The following is a 20193-nucleotide window of genomic DNA, read 5'->3' as shown; positions in this document are numbered from 1 at the left end:
ACTTGTAATGTGTTACTGCCCATCTCTGATGATGACAAGTGTGTGAGTAGCTAAGGCCAAAAACACCCAGTTTCCTGAATTCTTGAAGAACGCTGAAGTTTGAAATACTTCAGGCTGATCGAGCTGATGCAGTGATCTCACTGCATTATCTGCCACATAACCTGATCTTTGCTGATTGACTGGAAGAAATTCACCTGGTTCTACGAAATCACAGTGAGTCATAACGAGGTCAATGTTGATGTCCATTTAAGTTACCAAAAATGGCTCCTTGTGCAGTGAAGGGTTTATTAGACTGAGAGGCAAACTGCTTCTCGCTCAGTCACGTGGAATGGTTTCCACAGAACCCATTTAATATCAGCACTAGTACTGATATACTGGTCAACACAGAGCATGAAGTACAAATAAATACTTGTTGGTTTAAGAAAAAATACATGAATCCCTTTTGAGAAGTTTAATAGAAGTACAGCCACAAAGACTAGAACACCTAGTGTTCAAAAGTAAAATTACCATATTGTCGGGATGCTTGGGGCTTCCCATGCTTTAATTACAATATGATCAGACACATAGAGCTATTTGTCTGTTTGTATATCTGTCAGCGAATTTCCTGAAAGTGGGTGAAGAGGTGGAGCATGAGGAAATGAAGATCTTGGTACAGATTCAGACTGCTTATTTGAAATATGAAAAATATGCCACTGGCTTTGGCAGATGATGTGCTGCTTTAACTGTTGAAAGTTTATCCCCTCACCTGTCAGTATCTTGGATATATTTGGCATTCTTTTAATTATTATCATTATTATTATTATGTATAGCAGATATGATAATGTTGGGGAGTAATATTAATTGCTCTTTGAGGTTGACTGATTTATGTGACCATCCTGTGAGAGAAGATGTGTTTTTCTACCCTTCTGCTACCAGCCTGAAGGCCTGTCTGTCTGTCTGCGAGCCAACAATGATTAAATGATAAATGGTAAATGGACTGATTCTTATATAGCGCTTTTCTACTCAAAGCACTCTGTCATGTCATAACATGTCATAGTTTCAGGTTTCTGCAGTGTATTTGTTCTGTTTGATCCTTGTTACATTGGCTGTGTTTATGGTTTTTCCAGCCTCCGGCCTGAACGTTTGTCTTCATGTGTTAGTTTTTCATGTTTTTGTCATTTCCTGTTTTAGTCTGTAGGTTCGGTTTTTTTCTGTCTTTTTCAAGCCTTTTTCCTGCTTTTGTTCCTCTCATTTTTGACTGAAAGCCCCATCGTCATTACTCTCACCTGTGTTTCATCGTATAATTAGGCCCGCCAATTTAATGCAGTTTCCTTGTATTAAAATATCTCTGGGATTAAATGTTAAGTTAAAGGTAGTAACTTTCTTTAAGCTGACAGAAAGAGTCTGACCCCTTTGAGATCAGGTACGCTGTATGTGACCCACAGTGTAGTATAAGTTTGACATCCCTGGTTTAGATCCAGTTTGTAGTCTGGATGGGAGGAGTCATTTATGGTGTTGTGAGCCTTCTTCGAGCTGTTATTCCAGGGTATGTTGAGAGTGGAGGAGAGCTGGGCATACAAGATGCCCAGCTCTCTGTGATGTGGACTCATAGAAGCTTAAAGATAGCACTAACAGCTGATTGTTGTACATGTAGGACCAAAGAAATTTCACAAACTAACAAACTAACTTGTTGCAACTGTTGCATCCTATCACACTATCACACTCAAATTCAGTGAGCTCTTAAGAACAACCCGTTCATTCACAAACAATATGTTATAAAGGCAGACTGCATGGCTTGGTACTACATTTTACACACCTATGGCCACAGGACTGAAAACATCTAAATTCAAAGATTTAAAGAGTTTGGCCTAATACTTTCTAACTAAATGGTGACACCGTCACATCTTTTGTAAACATCCAGCTCTTTCTTAGAATGAAGAGCAACCTGTTTATGACCACATGGTACAAGGAAATGTTGCCTCTTTTATACACTTACTGAAATCCACATTGCACATTCCAGTCATTGTTTCTCTCTTGTTATGTAATGCCATTCGATTTTTTTGTTTTTGTTTTTTAAACCATCTGGGTTCATGTTGCTTAAGCAAAAGTTATTTTAGTGATACAACAACAAAGCAGATACTGTATGCCATAAACAGTATAGAGTGAGAATGCATGTCAATGTTATTTAAAAAACACTACAAAAGGGTATGAATGTGTGTGTGAATGGGTGAATGAGGCATGTTTCATAAAGTGCTCTGAGTGTGCAAGTGGAGCAGAAAAGTGCTGTATAAAAACAGACATTTATGTATTATTATGTATTATATAATTGTCCCTTTTTGTTTTATTTAAAATCTTCTTTCAGATGTAACTGTTTTCTGTTTTCAAGACCGCAACAAAACGAATGTCAAAAACTGACCACAGGGTGATATATCAAACTAAAACGTCTTAAATCCATTTCTGAGGCTGGGACAGACAGTGCGTTGCATGTGGATTCATGAGCATGAGCCAGTAAAAATGTCACCACAGACTAAGGCACTGCAAACTGACAGAGCATAACAGAGATTTTTATACAGACACCTTTTGGAAAGAAGTTATTACTGCAACAGATCTCTCTAGCGATTGACTTTGGAGCTGTACATAGCTGGTTCCACGGTAAAAGGGTGACACCTATTGGTGAAAGTGGGTAGTGCAGCGGGTTCAGTACAGTGAGTAGAAAGAGAGAATTTGCTACTCTCCGGGCCATTTATAAAATAAGCACAACTTATGAAATCCAGTAGTTTTCAAATACAATGAGCTGCTGTGATATGCTGTGGCAAATAAACCCACTTTTGCTCTGTTTTGACGTATTTTCGTATGATCATTACGCACCACTTTGATGGAGTAATTATGTGGATGCCTAAATATTAAAAAAAGCCGCCATAACTGAGGTTGAACTGAGGGAAAAACTCACTAAAAACAATTATTACAGTGATTTTTAACAGTAGGTACAAAAATGCGTGATTTAAAATGACAGGTTGCGTGGTTGCTATGCGTCTCCAGGTTCTATTTGCATTGCATCTTTTGGTATAGTTCAGACAGATTTCACTCGGCGTGTTGTGCAAAGCTACAAGGGATTTCTGCAAAAGTAAGACAACTTTCTGCTCAAGACTTCTTGCAGCCTTACAAGTGTCCAACTCCCATGTCACGGAGGAAAGCGACCCAGCAACCATCATCCATCATGGAAAATGTGAGATTTTATGACCGTTTTCAATAAGTTTTGAATATTTACTCGACGGCCAGAAAGAGTTCACTTTGCAACAGGGCAACATGAAAATATAGACGACACAAATGTGGATAAAAAGCATTAAAAACGTGCCTGTGCACGTGGGAGTTATACCTGCATGTTAGACTGTTGCACTGTAGCTGTAAACGGGTAAACTGTGCATAAAGTCATTTATGCACAGTTATGTTACCTATAATAACGTTTTCTTTTGTGTGTATTAAATGATCTTGTGGCAGACATGTCACCAAAGATTGCAGCTGGGATAAAAATGTTCAGTTTTTGCTAATAAGTAGAGTATCTTACATCTCGAATTAACTCAAGTGCATAATGATCACCAGGCCTGTTTCTAGCTTTTTTTGGGGGGGGGTGGGGGTGGGCTGTGCATGTTCCTGATTGGGGGCCTTTATTTTGTATTTAAAACTAAAATCAGGGAATAAAACAAGTAAACACTGAGACTTTATTCACTGTAGAAAAGCTAATCCCCAAAATGTTTATTTACAAATATGCAAGCCATGTTCTGCAGCATCATCTGAATTTTCAAATGTACACACACTGTCACATGTTTACAGGAGCCACATGTAACTGTGATCATCTTTAAAATCCTCAAAGCTTCTGCTTTTGGGCTTTTTAAACTAAAGTTTTAATCTCCTTCTTCATTGTGGCTTATGCTACAATTATTCACCTGACAAGACAGTCACCTCTGGGTAGAGGTCCCTCATTACACCACAGCCTAATGATGATCTTGAACTCATTACCCCCCACACACAAGGCAGGGCTCTCCTATTATTGCAGCTTGCTTTTCTTTATATCCTACACGTAATTTTAAACCATATAAGTGCCACACGTGACCAAGCTTAGCCAGTTACAAAGGTATTTTGTGCATCTGCATTGTTCAAAAACGGCAATAAGCAGCAATGATTATAACAGAAATTAGAGTTTAATACAACATGGACTTTGGTGTTTGTTTAGCTTATGCAAATTATTATTTGACATGTCATTTGGGGGTATGCAGCAGTGAAGCTCTAACACGACGAGCCCATAAGTTGACACGTCTTTTATTACACTGACCTTGATGCATTGTCCTGGTTTTAGTTCTTATGATTTTATGTGAACATGTTGGATATTTTTTGTCGTTACAATCACTGTGGACAAGTTATTCAACCATGCGAGTGGTTTAAGTAGTTTATGGACATATGAAAGGGTTTGTTATTTTTTAAATATTTCATGAACTACTAACTGATGTCTGCATTACTGTCATTTTTGTGTATACCTGCAGCTTACTGTGCCTCACCTCAAAGACCATAATTATTGTAAGAGAAACACTGCATGCCAGGCCCGTGATGCAATGAAACCCAGAGCCAGCAGGAAACAACCGTGCTGCAGCAAGGACCAGGTTGGATGTGTAAAATTTCAGGAACAGAATCATTTGAGGGTTTTGAAGTTTGGACTTCATTGTGGTTCATCAAATTTAGATTTTTGTCTTGTTTGAAAAAAATGAGGTCGCTATTAACTACTGACATTCCCTTGTGTGCTTCTGACCTTTCCCCAGGTTGTTAATTCAACCCAGAGGCCCCGGCGCCGTGACAGAACAGTCAGTCAGCCCCGGAAAAGGAAGCGAAGCCCAGCATCCAGTTCTTCCCGACCTCCAAAGACCTCAGTGCCTCCCTCTGCAATCTCCCATGATGACCTGCCAGTGTCAAAAAAATTGCCCCCCAGACCCGAGCCATGCAGTACCAACCACCAGCCAACCAGCTCCAGTGACAGCACTTTAAAAATCTACAACTTCTCAGTGGAAGATTATCAGCGAGTCTACCATGAGGTGGTAGATAGCATGCTGACGTACGTTTGTCTCCAAATGTCCTGTCACTTTTTAAAATCACCAGCTCTAAAATGGTTACAGTATGGTTTTTGACCACATGCATCATTTTGATTGAATTTCTTCTTGCAGGTCCAAGCATGGCCGCAAACGTCCCTACAGTTTAGAGATGGGGAGAAGCATTAAAAAAAAGCTGTGGGAGAGACTGAATCGTCCTATGGTGGAGACATCAACCAGCGAGGACGGACTTGAAGAAATTGACATTGTGTATGGGCAAAAAGTCAAAATCCCACAATATGATTTTGACATTTCGAGTTAGCCAAATCCTCAACATCCACCGAGCAAAAGAGCAAAGGAGAGGTGAATGTAGAGCAGCAGGAGCACTGCTACAAAACATATAACATATAACCCATTTTTAAACTCTGTTTACTGCAGCCTATTTAACAATATAAGCAACTATATAAAAACATAAAAAGAGATCTAGACATAAAAAAAACACGCAAAAAGTGATTGGCATACGATCACTTTTTGGCACATCAGTGCAGCGAGGTTGTAATTGCTGCTTGTAACCATCAGGGGGCAGTATCGCTAGATTGCAGTCTTGGAACCTGTAACGAGAATCACCCTTCATTATCATTAGAGTTACATTGCGCCACACAATATGAATATGATAAAGTCCTAGTATATGTACAAATGCTATGAAGTGAAGTTTTAAATAATACCGTTCGCCCAGTTAGTTTTATTTTTCTTTCACTGCTCGCTTGTTTTGATGACGTCAAAATCGCCTTTCCGCTTTCATTCGCGGCAGTAAACATGGCGGACAGTTAGCGAAGCCACGGTGTGATATTCAATCCTGGGGGGTTTGGATTTCTCTTTCAGGACGTACGCAAAACGTGTTGCATTGCTTTTGGCACACGGAGGTGTGCGTGTGTGTAGGGCGTTGTGCCCTGTGAGTTTTTACTGAACAAAAGGTACAGTGAATTTTTCCCTCCTGTGCTGCTTTCGTTGCTAACGCGGGCCTAGCTATAAGTGCAAGCTAACGTTAGCCGCTAACCTGCCAGGCAAATGCTTTTGACCGGCATGATTTAACATATGTATGTATGTGTTACAAATGTTTGATTGGCTCTGTGGTGTTTATCAGCTCATTCAATAGTTTAATTGTGCAAAGAGCTTAGATAGTTTGACTCGTGCGTTGATTGTCAACTTTCTTATCTTCTTTGCTAATAATAGCTAACAGTAAAATTCTTTAAGGCGTGTATTGTAGATAGTTTGGTTAAACTGCCTTGATATCGAAGTTAGAATTAACAAAAAGGAGGCTGCAATTTGTCAAAAATGAATTCAAACATTGTTTAAAGTCTCAGTGATTCATAAATATGAGCTAAAAGTGTTATTTTTAGGTTGTGACAAAATCCGACTTATTCTTGAACGTACCACAAAATAACAACGTAAGGTTTCCTTTACAAGTCACTTCTCTTCTGTTTTGCTGTATTACATGGCAGCGTGAAGGAGACCTACCGTCACAATGGGGCGACGTTCAACCTCCTCCACCAAGAGTGGGAAGTTTATGAATCCCACCGACCAGGCCAGTAAGTGCTGATAACAAACTGACGCTAATTCAATCATGAATTGATCTGCTGGATATTGCTCAGTTGCTGATTAGATATAAAAATGGTCATTTCTTCCCCCCCTTCTACAGGAAAGGAGGCCAGAAAAAGGGAGTTAAAAAAGGTTAGAACCATTCACTTAAAAAAAAAAAGATATTTCTAAATATGCAATACAGGATAACAATACTGTGATAATATGATGGTAACATCGTTTTCATTTGGAAATATTAGAACAAGAAGCAGAGGATGATGGTGAGAGCAGCAGTCCTGAAGATGAAGGATCCCAGACAGATCATCAGAGACATGGAGAAGCTGGATGAGATGGGTGAGATGACAGGGCAGAGTTTATGCAATTTAGATGTTAGAGATATATTTAGTTGTAACTATTTAGTTGTATGTTTGCCACTTGTAGAGGACCTGAGCTTGTGGAACACATGTATCAGTAGATTAATGCTATATATAATTAGTGTGTGTATTTAAGTATTTCAGGCCTTTAGGTAACAGCAGAAAATCACAGTCAAAATCTGAATTCTACAATTAATTTGCTGCTTTTCTAATGAAAATAATTACTTTGTTTCTGAACAGAGTTCAACCCAGTTCAGCAGCCGTTGCTGAATGAGAAGGTGTTGCGGGACAAGAGGAAGAAGTTGCGTGAGACATTTGAGCGCATTGTTCGTCTGTACGAAAGAGAGAATCCTGAAACCTACAAAGAGCTACGCAAACTTGAACTGGACTATGAGACTAAAAGAGGGCAGCTGTCTCTTTATTTTGACTCAGTCAAGGTGTGTTGGAAACTACATGACAGTTTTGGGGGGCGGGGTTCCTCAGTTTATAATAATTCTTGCATAAATTGATGCAGGAATGAGAGGTATATTGTATGCACATTGTCCTCTTCTTGTTACACTATTTCTCCTTTGAACAGAGCCTTCCATTCCTGGATTTGAAAAGGACTCTGCAATGGATTTGGGGAGAGATCGGGACAGCGGGAGTGAGAGCGACAGAGATCAGGACGATATTGATGACGACAGCGACTCTGAAGACATCAGTGAAGAAGAGAGAGATGAAGGGGGAGATGGTGAACAGAGAATGCGCTTGGACAGGCAGGACGATGAGAGAGAACGAGAAGAAGATAGAGACAGAAGTGAAAGACATGGTGGTGAGTGTTTCTGACTGCTTCAACACATTTAAGCCTCAACTCACGTCTTTGTTGCCTTTATTTATCTCTTGATCTTATAACTGTTTCTATTCTGTTGTATTCCTGAATTTGTTATTATTTAACTACTGCAGGTCGTAGCGTACGTTTCGCAGATATGCCTGCAGAGGCACCCCGTGAAGGAAAAAGGAAGAAGAAGAGGGTTGTGAAGAAGACCAAGGCCATTACACCTCTGCAAGCCATGATGTTAAGGATGGCAGGTACTGTTAGTGCTAAGCACTTACTAAGCTAGTGCTCCTCACAGTGTCTTTTCTTTGTATGATGATATGCTATGCCATTTTTATTTGTTCATTTTTTGTCTTCAGGTCAGTCAGTTCCTGACGAGGAGGAAGAAGAAGAGGTAGAGGAAGAATACACAGATGAATCAGACAGCTCTGACATCGAGGACAGAGGCCCTCCAGGGGACAACCAGTCCCATCTCATGGCCAATCAGTGACTACCCCCTCCAGCTGGGACCACGGGACAGCAAGGGCCTCCACACATGCAAGGGCCACCGATGACAGGACCTCCACCACTTGGTCCACCTCCGGCACCACCAATGAGGCCTCCTGGTCCACCATCTGGCCCACCTCCTGGCCCCCCACCAGGTTCGCATTCTGATTAGCTAAAAGATTGATTGCTTCAACTCTGAAGTCATACTAGAATAATTTCCTGTGCCTGTTCTGTGGGGGTCTTCTACTTCTCTAAGTGTGAGTGCTCTGCATCGTTTTTTCAAAGAGATCTTCTGTTATCTTCAGGTGCTCCTCCGTTCTTGAGGCCTCCTGGCATGCCTGCAGGAATGAGGGCTCCAATGCCTCGGCTTCTGCCTCCTGGGCCTCCACCAGGTCGACCACCTGGTCCTCCACCAGGCCCCCCTCCTGGCCTTCCACCAGGCCCTCCACCACGTGGTCCACCTCCCAGATTACCACCCCCAGCACCACCAGGTAGGCACGTGTGTGGAGGCAATCTAAAGATATAAAATAGTGAGAACTTCTGTTGAATGCATTTCTCATTTATGTTTTTTTTTCTCCTTGTAGGTATCCCGCCTCCTCCCCCAAGAGCTGGAGGGCCTCCGCGTCCTCTTGCACCACCTCTGTCTCTCTTCCCTCCACCTCTCAATTCCAATGTGCTGAGTGCTCCTCCAAACATTGTTCAGCGACAAAAAGGCTCAGGATCCAGCCAGGACGGTTTACAGACCAACCTGCAACCCCCTGCCATGCCCATGCGACCTGGTGTCATGCAGATGCCCCCTCCGCCTGGGACAGCTGCTGCCTCCACAGGCACCAATCCGGGCAGCAATCCCCCCAGCCATCACCACCCTCCCACCATCGAAAAACGCGCAAACATCACCTCTGTCGCAGCTGCAGGAGGCAACCTGGCAGCAGGTGCCGGTGCAGGCGGGGCTACCATCTCTGCCAAACCTCAAATTATCAATCCCAAGGCAGAGGTGACCCGCTTTGTGCCCACAGCGCTGAGGGTGCGTAGGGACAAGGTTGGAACAATGCCAGGAGCAGCACCTGGGCCCATGGAGAAAGCAGGGGGTTCTGTTGGAGGAAGGAGGGGAGATGAAGGTGTGGGAGGAGGCCAGTGGCAGAAACAGCACAGCACAGCAACAGCTCCTATGGGCGTGGCCAATCCATCACAGATGGGTGCTGTGTCTCAGCCCAACATGAAGACTAAAGACCAGGTGTATGAAGCCTTTATGAGGGAGATGGAGGGACTCCTCTAAGACTCGGGAGCGTACTGCCGATAATGATGATCAGTGTGGCAAGCTGAACAACAGCAGTGTGTTTGTTTTGTGTTTTCTGTGCAGAGTTATAGAGGTAGCCGTCTTCAAACTTTCAGCTAGAATCAGTTTGTCTGTCACCTACCAGTGAAAGGCCACTACACCCTCAGCTTTGTTCTCTACAGGCTCATATTCATTTGATCTGGGTTAGATTTTTGTTGCATCAACAAGAATGTGCATTTCAAAAAGAGTAAGAAATCTGTTTATTTTACTGGGTAACTTGCATAGTCAATTCAAGAGAAGAACACTATGCTCTGCACAGAAGTGCTTTTTCACATCCAGCATATTGTTTTGTTTTTTTTGTCTTGTTTTTTAACTCTGAAATTGTTTTTCTTCCAACCACCTGTTTGCAACTTGACCTTAGAAGCAATCTTGTATTACTTTTTTCTGTTTTTTTTATTGCAGATCTCCTAACATAAAAATAGTTATAGAATGTTTTCCAACCACTGACAACAGTAAAAGTGTAAAACTGTTTGATCTTCAGCCAAATAAAAACTCAAAAAACTGGTTTAATCTTGTTTCAGTGTGAATCAATCCGCGACAGAAATTCCCATGTCGTATTTTTAGCCAATCACTGGCGTTTTCGGTCGTAAACACAAACTTCCATCATCCACTGCGGCTTAAGCTCGAACTCGTTTCCGCATCTGCGCAGTGCGGAACTGACGACACGTTGGGGCGAAAAGCATGGCGGACGAGGAGAGCGTGAAGCCAAACACATACGAAACACGAAATTTCGAGCAGCGATGAAGGAAGCGATCACGGTGATGGCGGAGAAAACGACGAGACGGTGAAGAGCTTCAAGGATCTGGTAGGTTTGCTTCAGCGAGTGAAGGAAAAGAGTCAGGCACATTAACACGGAGAGACCACTGCTGTTCGAGTTAGCTACAACTCCGCTGTGTTATGTAAACCTCATTTTATCCTTTTAAATATGAATGGGATATGTCTGTGAGACATATACGGCGCTAGTACACAATTACGATCGTGTTACAAAGATTTCTACCTTTTGTCTGCTTCCGACAGGGTGTTACTGATGTCCTATGCGAGGCTTGTGATCAGCTGGGATGGAAGAGCCCCACGAAGATCCAGATAGAAGCTATACCGGTGGCTCTGCAAGGTGAGAAATCACGCTTACCTCTTTCTGTCAGTTTTACTCAAGTAACAGTACATGATCACACGGAACAACCATACGCACATTTTTGGACATCAGGAAAAATACAACCCTTCTGGAATAAAATTCTTTTCGCTCTGCGGGAAATATTTAGTTATGTAATTCCAACGATTGTTTCAGATCCTCTACTTGGATCATCTTAGAGGCCATTTGCGTCCATGCTGTTTAAGTCCCCTAAGGTTTTAAACAATGAGCTGTAGACAATGGGTGGTTGTTGTTGAGGAGATCCTTGTGATGGACAAACTCGCATACAGACAGAAAAAGAAAGAAGAAAACTTTCTACAAGACTGGGACAAATGTTTATTATACAAAGTGAAGAAAGGACATGAATAAATTGAATTATTAAAAGAGGCAGATTTACTCCGACACTACCAGCCCCTGAATGTTCAAATATTCATGAACTTGTTTTTATATGTTTTTGTATGGCTACTTTTCAGCTTTGTTTTGGCATTAGCATAGCCACCATTTGTGCATCATTGTACTAGACCATCAAAAAAACAAGTTGAAGTAACAATGACAGCAAATATCCTGTTAATCAGAGATGATGGGCTAAATGCATGGCCCAGGGATTTGAAATCTGAAATCTCAGCAGAGGATTGGAAATCAGTTTGTGCTCAAATTCATACCGTGATTACACACCTCATATCTGTACGTGTAACATATGAAACTTCTCCATATTTCTCTGTGAATCATTACGATTTAACATGGACTGAAGCTAAAGGAGCAGCGCTTCAGTCTGAATCTCAGGACTTGTTTAAATCTCTAAAGGTTAAAGTGCGTAACATTTCTTGTCTCCTTGTGACCTGCAGGGAAGGATGTTATTGGCCTGGCGGAGACTGGTTCAGGAAAGACCGGTGCCTTCGCTCTGCCTATCCTCCAGTCGCTGCTGGCCTCCCCCCAGAGGCTTCACACACTTGTTCTCACCCCCACTAGAGAGTTGGCATTTCAGATCTCTGAGCAGTTTGAGGCCCTGGGCTCCAGTATCGGCGTTAAGTGCGGTACGTGTCCTTGAAAGGTGAGGCGGCTTGCAGTAGTGCGGGAGGCTCTGTGCTCTAAATCCGTCTGTCTTCCGTTGCAGCCGTGATAGTTGGTGGAATCGACATGATGTCCCAGTCCCTGGTGTTAGCGAAAAAGCCTCACATCGTTATTGGTAAGACTTTACCTTTAAGAGCGTTGCATATTTTTCACACTTCACACGTCTGCTTATGTTCACCCACTGTTGTAATGTTTGTATCCTTTATAAACTGATTTTGATGATATACTTTTAAGTAAAAAAATCGTTTTGTTTTTTTCCAGCCACGCCCGGTCGTTTGATCGATCACCTCGAGAACACAAAGGGCTTCTCTCTACGAGCGCTGAAGTTCCTGGTCATGGATGAAGCAGACAGAATCCTCAACATGGACTTCGAAACTGAGGTCAGTAGCTTCCTATTGGTAGGAGACTCACTATAGCACCTCAGCCACATCCTCCTCAGTGTGCTGTTAAATGGCAGGCTCAAAGGTTATTGATGAAAGCATTTTAAAGTGAATGTGACAACCTTTATGGCAGTTTAAATCCAAAAAGTGAAATTTACCTAAACTTCGCATTACTGGCCGTAAGCTGGTAAAAACCCAAGTTGACGTATATTTTTTTGGTTGACAGTGGAGCATTTTGAAAGATTACAAATAGCTGATAGGCTGAGCTTTAAATTAAAAACCTGCTGGCTACGGGCTCCACACCTCCAACGCCTCAGGCTAGATTTGCGCCTGTGACGTGTCCATTTGTGAAGCTCTTTGCCTATAAACAGAGAAGGTTTTCGAGAATTTAACCTGTACAAATTTCAAGAAGCATGTAGCTGATGTAAACTGTCATTTTTATACCTATTATTATTTATTTTTTTACCAGGTGGATAAAATCTTGAAGGTGATCCCAAGAGAAAGACGCACTTTCTTGTTCTCGGCTACCATGACCAAAAAGGTATCTTTGTGTTCTTCTCTCTTTGTCGACTCTAGATGACGGAGAATGTTAGTCGCGTTTCTTTTAGCCGTCCTTGTCCTGCACATTATGGGGGACAGTAATAAGCAGCTGCCAGAGTAGCCTTTGCCTGACCTTCTGTCATATGTTTACAGGTCCAGAAACTAGAGAGAGCAGCTTTGAAAGATCCTGTGAAGTGCGCGGTGTCTACGAAATACTCCACAGTAGACAAACTGCAGCAGTACTACATCTTTATACCATCTAAGTACAAGGTAGGGTGCACACGTGTACATGTGCTGACCATGTGCTGACAGTTGTGTTTGTGACCTGCTGAAGCTGTTTTATATTCAGTAAGTTTAGCTCTTGGTTTTGCCAACAGGACTGCTACCTGGTTTCCATCCTGAACGAGCTGGCCGGGAACTCCTTTATTATTTTCTGCAGCACGTGTAACACAGCCCAGCGGGTGGCGCTGTTGTTGAGGAACCTCGGCATCACTGCTATCCCTCTACATGGGCAGATGAGTCAGGTAAAGCTTCAGAGACTCGGTTGAGTATAAGGATTTAACCTGAGATGTTAGCATTCATTATAGTGCCTGCTGCTCTGTCAGCATTACCTACGCATACTATAAAACCCTGTAAACAGTTTGGTTTACGATCACACTTGCAACACATGCTAAAGTCATGCTTAATTAACTTTACATGCAAGTTAGTGTACTTTTTGTACCATTTGGAAACATCTGGAAGTCATTGTCATGGTCTGCAGTTTACCATAAGCAGTCTACAATCAAATCTACATTCAAATCAGGCTGCAGTTCACTTAAATGTTTGAATAGAGCTCTTTGCACCATCTAAGATGCTGTTTTTGTAGACCAAGAAAAATTTCTTTCACTCATGAATGAAAGTGAATGTTGACCAGCTTTGGTCCCGTTTGGCTGGATGTCAGCCCTCTTTCTGGTTTTGTGGCATTACAGCAAATGTGACCTAATGTATGATATGAGTTGTGTGTAAATATGCACACAGACATTTATCAAATGGAGTTTTTAAGGAAGTGAAAGTTTTCCCTTTTTCTTTCTGGTGGATACTGTGATGTGATCTGGATCTTCCTTCCTTCGCCGTGCAGAATAAACGTCTTGGAGCTCTGAACAAGTTCAAGTCCAAGTCTCGGTCGGTGCTGCTGGCGACTGACGTGGCATCCAGAGGACTGGATATTCCTCATGTCGACTGCGTCATCAACTATGACATTCCCACTCACTCTAAGGTACCGAGGCGCTGATAATCATGTTGGTGGTGCGTTTGATGATTTATTTCACTTCACCGATGAGCTGATCTGTGGATGTGTTTGATCCTACAGGACTATATTCACAGGGTTGGCCGAACAGCCAGAGCAGGACGATCTGGAAAATCCATCACTTTCGTCACTCAGTAAGAAGGGCCTTTTTATTGTCACCAGTCATTCCATATACAATAACATCTCTGCTTTGTTTCCACTTATTGCCATTTTTATACCATTTTGACATGGTTGAGTAAGTTGTGCAATACTGTGGTTTGGAGAGGAAGGTCACTGCAGCAAGTAAATGTGTCTGGTGTCCATATAACCATAGGTATGATGTGGAGCTTTTCCAGCGAATTGAAAGCTTGATTGGGAAGAAACTTCCAGCCTTTCCAACCCAAGAGGAGGAAGTGATGATGCTGGTGGAGAGGGTGAGCGAGGCCCAGAGATTTGCCAAAATAGTAAGTCATCCTGTCTTTATTGTGTCTTTTCTCTGTATTTGTCAGGTATAGCCTAAAATTTGAAGAAGAAAAAAACATGCTGTGTGAAAACAATGGTGCATAAACCCGTCTGAGCCTGCCTGGCCAATGCATCAGTATTTAGTGGTATGTTTCTACATGAGGTGATTTGAGCTTTGTGACACAGTGTGTTATCCTCTTGAAATCAGCCATCAGAAGATGGATACAGCGTGGTCATAAACAGATGGACATGATCAGACAGGCTGTGGTGTATGAACAGTAAACAGTTGGTGCTAAGGATCCCAAAGTGTGCTGGAAAAATATCCCCAAAACCATTACACCACCAGCAACCTGAGCTGTTGATAAAATGTCGTTTATGCCAACTGTTACCATCCTATCCAATTGTGGCAGCAGAAATCAACACTCATCACACAAGGCAACATTTTTCCAATCTTCTGTTGTCCTTCTGTTTCATGAGACCATGCAGCTTCTAGCTTCAGTTCCTTGTTTTTAGCTGACCAGAGCAGCACTCTGTGTGGTCTTCTGCTGCCGCAGGTCATCTGCTTCAAGTTTCGAAGCAGATGACCAGAGAACTGACCACACTGGATATTTGCATTAACAGGCAGGTGTAGGTGGTAAAGTTGTTGGGGAGTGTAATGATTTAAATGTAACCATATATTTAAAAGAGCAATGACTGCAAGCATAAACTAAAAGTTACGAACAAATGTTTGAAACTTGGCTAAACCTTGGCTAATTTCTTCAAAAATACATATTTAGAAATGTTTGATTTTTTAAAATTAAACTTGTTCCATCTTGACCTAAAATGCCTGTATATAGAATATAGTCAGCTATTAGTGTAGATGAACATTAAGAAAACGTTTGTGTTCCCCAGGAAATGAAGGAGCAAGGCGACAAAAGGAAAAGGCCTAAAAGAGGGGACGGAGACGATGATGACACGGAACAGGCGACCGGCGTGAGGAAGAAGGTTAAAGGAGGAGGAGGAGGAGGAGGAGGAGGGAAGAAGCGTGGCGGAGGAGCCTGGAGGGGCGGACGCTGAAGAGCCCCAACATTAACAGACTGTACAGAACTATGACATACAACGCCTTTACCGTCTTTTGAAACTTTCATTGTTATGACACGTTTTCCACTGCTTCCTTAGTAAAGTGAATGACTATTTAATTACAGAAAACACATGTTTTTCTCGCCCCTGGTGACATGTTTCCATTTGTAATAAAACTCAAGAAGTCGCACGATTGTGTGAGCTGGTGCCGCTGCTGATGTTGCTTTCAGACACAAGAGGGAGCTGTTTCAGTCAAAAGCCACGTTATGTTTTATTAAGAAGTACTTAACCCTTCTTGTTTTCTAGCTTTTTTGTTTAGAAAACATGTGAGGTATTAGACAACAATAACAATGCGTGGCAAATTGAGGCGGTTTTATAATGCATGCAAGCAGCAGTTGCAATAGTTATTATGTTTTGGGTTTTTTTTATGCTTGTCAGTGGTTTGCAGCAAATTGGGGGGTTGGTTTGTTCCAGCCAATAGTGGAGAAGGGCAGAGAAAGACCGCAAAGCGAGAGCCCAATCGCTTCTAGGCTGCATGTAGTGGGTGTGCAGTGCCTAGATATTTGTGGGATAGATCTTAAAAGGTATCCACCGCAGCATAATGCCCGACAGTGTATTCATTATTGCTGCCTTCATTAATGCCATTGAGGGGATTCTGACAGGCGTGAAGGCACGCACATAAAAATTTATTAGCGGCTGAATCCTGACAAGAGTGCGACAGTGTGGCGTATTGATCTGCGCGATCACTTTCTAGTGCGCACAGTCCACCGTAGGCGGGAGCAGCGGTGGTCAAGCCTGCTCTCTTTAGGAGGGGCCCCAGTGTGGAGGCAGCACTGTGCACTGTGGTGCATACCGAAGCCCAGATACATGCCTGCATTTCTCTTGTGGCTAGCAGCTGTATAGTTGCGTTCAGGGTCGAATCAGGGGGAGCTTTGTGAACAGGTTCTGACTGCTGCAGGTAAGTTTGCTCGCGCCAGCCGCGAGGGCGAAGAACGATGGGGCGCGTGGTGATTATTACGGCGTCAGTGAGTGAGCAGCCTCCGGGATAGGGGATGGAGGTCGCTCTGGAAACTTACTTTGGCTGTAGTCTTTATTTGAGTAGCGGGGTTCAAAATCCACCGCTCGGCGTCATAAGCGCTCTGGTTGACCTCGAGGACTCTTTCTCTTTTTTCTCTCACCATAGAAACGTGTTAATTGGTAACACCTGAACTCTTAATACGTAACAGAAAAAGTGCAGACTGTGGTAAGCTAGCTTTATGACTCTTTCTTTTGGCTCATGACAATAATTTTCCAGCAAGTACCAGTCCACAGGAGGGGTCTCCAATAACCATGGGGGAACCACAGAGAACACTACTGCAGGACATATTTTAAGTTCATACACCTGACACTCCTTAGCCCACTGATTCCCCACCTTTCCAAAATGAGCCTTCTGACTTCTTCCATACTCCCAGCATTCCAAAAGTACCTCCTTTGTGGGATGTGCGTCACCATGACCACCAAGATGAACCCAGTAATTCACCGACACTTGCTTCCTCCTAAGATTTAGGGGCATTTCTCCCATCTCCACCTGTAGGGCACCGACTGGAGACGTCTTAAAAGCTCCACAGCATACTCTAAGGGCTTTCAATTGCAGAACATCCAAACGTCTCAACACAGAAGGAGCTGCTGAACCATATGCCACACACCCATAATCAAAGACCGACCTAATTAATGCCTGGTAAAGTCTTTTCAAAGCAGAAGAGCTCGCTCCCCAACCCCTCCCAGCTACACACCTCATAACATTAATAACTTTGTTGCATTTGGTTTCAATCCGATCAATATGCTCCCACCATGTCAGTCTCGAATCAAACACAACACCTAAGTACTTAAAAGAGCTCACTTTCCCAATTACCTTGTCATACAGTGTCAATGTGAAAGTCTCACTCACTTTTCTTTTGGTAAAGAACATCACTTTTGTTTTTTCCACCGAAAACCTGAATCCCCAGTCAAATCCCCACTCAACCACCATATTCACAGCCTCCTGAACCTTGCCCACTAGGTGCTCAATATTTCTTCCTTTTTTCCATAACACACCATCATCAGCGAACAAAGACCTCCCAATTCCCTCAGGAACATCAGAAAAAACATCATTGATCATTATAACAAAAAGCAGGGGACTAATCGCACTGCCCTGTGGCGTTCCATTCTCAACCATGCACTGATTAGAAATTGTAGACCCAATTTGCACTTGGATCTTCCTACCAGATAAAAAGTCTTGGACCCAATTGAATGTCCTGCCACCAATACCCAACTTATGCAACTTGATTAAAAGCCCATCCCTCCACAACATATCATATGCCTTTTCTATGTCAAAAAACACTACCAAAACAGACTCTTTATTGGCCTGCGCTTTCCTAATGTAGAGAGTTGAGAATAGCTCTCTAGTAGAATCTGGTATCAGAAATAAACTGGGGAAAACAGCCCCCCCCCCCCCCCCCCCCCCAAAGGTTTTTGTTGTGATTGTATTTTTGTACCTGTCATTTAAAATGCTATCCTACATCCAGCCGCTAGAGGGCGCATTACGCGCAGTGGTATCGAGTAGCGTTTTGGGGCACAGAGGAAGAATAAACCTTCCTGTTGTGAAACTGACATCAACTCAACCTGTGTCCCTTTTTCTATTCTTTATCACAGGTTAGTAAATGCATTTAAATGAATGTATACTGCAGACCTTACAAACGGACGATGTTGTTTATGTGGGTAATGAGCGCAACTCGCTAAAGAAATGGATTCGTTCTGAGTTGTGTCTGAATTGTGGGTTAAGGCTGCAGGCTAAATGATGCTAATGCTAGCGGACTTGGCTAATGTGGAATACTGAGTGTGTGTGTGGGGGAGCTAATCTGACCTGTGAGAGACTTCTGGACTGTGAACTATTAATGTATTATGCACTCTGATAAATGGGTTTTATACTATGTTTTATTCTTCTGGTTGATGTTGTGGTTTAATACAAAGACATTTATAAAGTGTTATAAGGAAACTGTTTGATCAATGCTGACTGCATAGTAGTAGTGAACGCTGTTAAAGGAGCATTGCACTCTATATAGTTGTAGGTTGTATAAGAACAGTGAATATTAGGGGTGCAACGATACACAAAATTCACGGTTCGGTTCGATACTTTGGTGTCACGGTTCAATATTTTTTCGATACAAAAAAAATGTTCATGCCTTTTTAATTTGTCATTTATTAAAATTATAAATATATATTTTAACTCAAAAGTACAGTTTTTAAATTTAACCCTAACCCTTGTGCGTGTTTTTTATTTTGACAGCGAATGCGCACCTGCGGACCACTTATGTGCAGCCCCGGTTATATAGCTCGTCATATTGCAGCCACAGAAATTATTTTGTCCATGAAACCATAAAGCTGCACTTTCTTTTTGCCTTATAGTCTGATTTGTCATAACTTCTCCGTTTTGTGGTAAGCTTTTCTTTGGCTGTCACTTCTTCACCCTGACCTGTCTTATTTGGCTCAGCAGAACTAAAATATATATCCTGCCGCTTTTACACGCTCACTCACATAAGCTCAGCGATTCTCTGCGCGATCAACCTCTCACATGTTTAAGCTTGCTGCGGGAGATTTCACTTGTCATGTTTGCATAGTAAGCTAACGATTGATAAGACGATGTCAGAGGAATTGGTGCACAAATTATCATCACTCACGGATCAGTGCTGTCGCTCTCTATACACAGTTCGCACGATTGCAAAGTGAAAGCAAAAAAACAAGCGCAAATTCAAACGCGATTTCAATATGTCACATATTGACAGTGGCTCACCGATGCCAATGACATAATTACCCAGCTACATTTCTGAAAGAATGCAAAAGCATTGACATATATTTTCCCTTCCTACAATAGCCCGACGGGCAGGGAAGAGATAGATTTTGGTAGCCCGACTGAAAAAATCGCTAGCCCCGGGACGTCGGGCTAGCGATATTGCGAGCCCTGTATCTGATTGAGGAATCACTCATCTTTGGAAAAGAGAGTTTATTACAGAGAAATGTCTCTTTCCAAAATAAAAGCTATACTATCCACTTCTTCTGGGCTATATTCTCAGCAGCATATTAAACAGCTGTCTAAATGACTCGGCTAAAGTTAGTAGCATGCTTGCTTGTTTTTGTCTGCTTCCACTTGTCTTTGCACTAGGATGATGTCGGCGTAAATGTGCAGTCATATTCGTTGTGTTCCCACTAGTGCTTTCAGGTTAATCTCGTTGAAATGACCTTAACGCCACAACACGGCAAATCTCCGTTAACGAGCTACCGCCGATCGCCCCGTGCATGGGGCTAGACGGCCAACACGTTAACGAGCTAACTGCGCTAACACACTAGTTCCCACCCATGTAATTGAGCATTGCATGGCACATCCAACATACTGTTTTACTTTAGTCCATGACTCGCTTACCTTCAGGGTCATACGTCACATGAAAACCAAAATAATTCCAAACGCCAGATCTAAATGAGGGTGGCGGAGGTCCATGTTGCAAGGAGAGCTTAACTTCTGTCTCGCTAGCTTGCCCTGCGCTCTTCCTTCTGATGATGCTGTCTGTGTTGAGCGCTCAGTGGATCTGCGCTCGACAGTGCAGCCTAGGCGGAGTAGTCGAACGCAGATTCAC

General features: G+C 42.6%; 1 protein-coding gene and 2 pseudogenes across 1 annotated transcript; all 3 read left to right on the top strand.

Moving 5' to 3' along the window:
• The first annotated feature begins 3015 nt into the window (after positions 1–3015).
• On the top strand, positions 3016–5885 carry LOC147332075 (uncharacterized). Its single transcript, XM_086288476.1, has 4 exons — positions 3016–3205; positions 4518–4634; positions 4791–5080; positions 5190–5885. Exons 1-4 carry the CDS (start codon positions 3158–3160, stop codon positions 5374–5376), a joined length of 642 nt encoding a protein of 213 aa, XP_086144602.1. The 5' UTR covers positions 3016–3157; the 3' UTR covers positions 5377–5885.
• Positions 5886–5913: 28 nt separating this feature from the next.
• LOC147332074 (WW domain-binding protein 11-like) lies at positions 5914–10152 on the top strand (annotated as a pseudogene).
• A 156-nt stretch (positions 10153–10308) lies between these two features.
• Positions 10309–15737, top strand: LOC147332073 (putative ATP-dependent RNA helicase DDX47; annotated as a pseudogene).
• Positions 15738–20193: the final 4456 nt, after the last annotated feature.

This window comes from Aulonocara sp. 'chitande type north' Nkhata Bay, linkage group LG4 (genome assembly GCF_057382095.1).
Source record: "Aulonocara sp. 'chitande type north' Nkhata Bay isolate Kocher_YH1m ecotype deep benthic linkage group LG4, A_spYH_male_GT1.1, whole genome shotgun sequence".
NCBI classification, from domain to species: domain Eukaryota; kingdom Metazoa; phylum Chordata; class Actinopteri; order Cichliformes; family Cichlidae; genus Aulonocara; species Aulonocara sp. 'chitande type north' Nkhata Bay.
The sequence above is the reverse complement of the archived record's forward strand: the minus strand, read 5'-3'. Positions and strand labels throughout refer to the sequence as shown.

Coding starts and splice junctions, on each gene's coding strand:
- LOC147332075 (XM_086288476.1), top strand. CDS start 3,158: ATGTCACGGAGGAAAGCGACCCAGCAACCATCATCCATCATGGAAAAT. Junction 3,206..4,517: donor CATCATCCATCATGGAAAAT/GTGAGATTTTAT, acceptor GTATACCTGCAG/CTTACTGTGCCTCACCTCAA. Junction 5,081..5,189: donor GTGGTAGATAGCATGCTGAC/GTACGTTTGTCT, acceptor TTCTTCTTGCAG/GTCCAAGCATGGCCGCAAAC.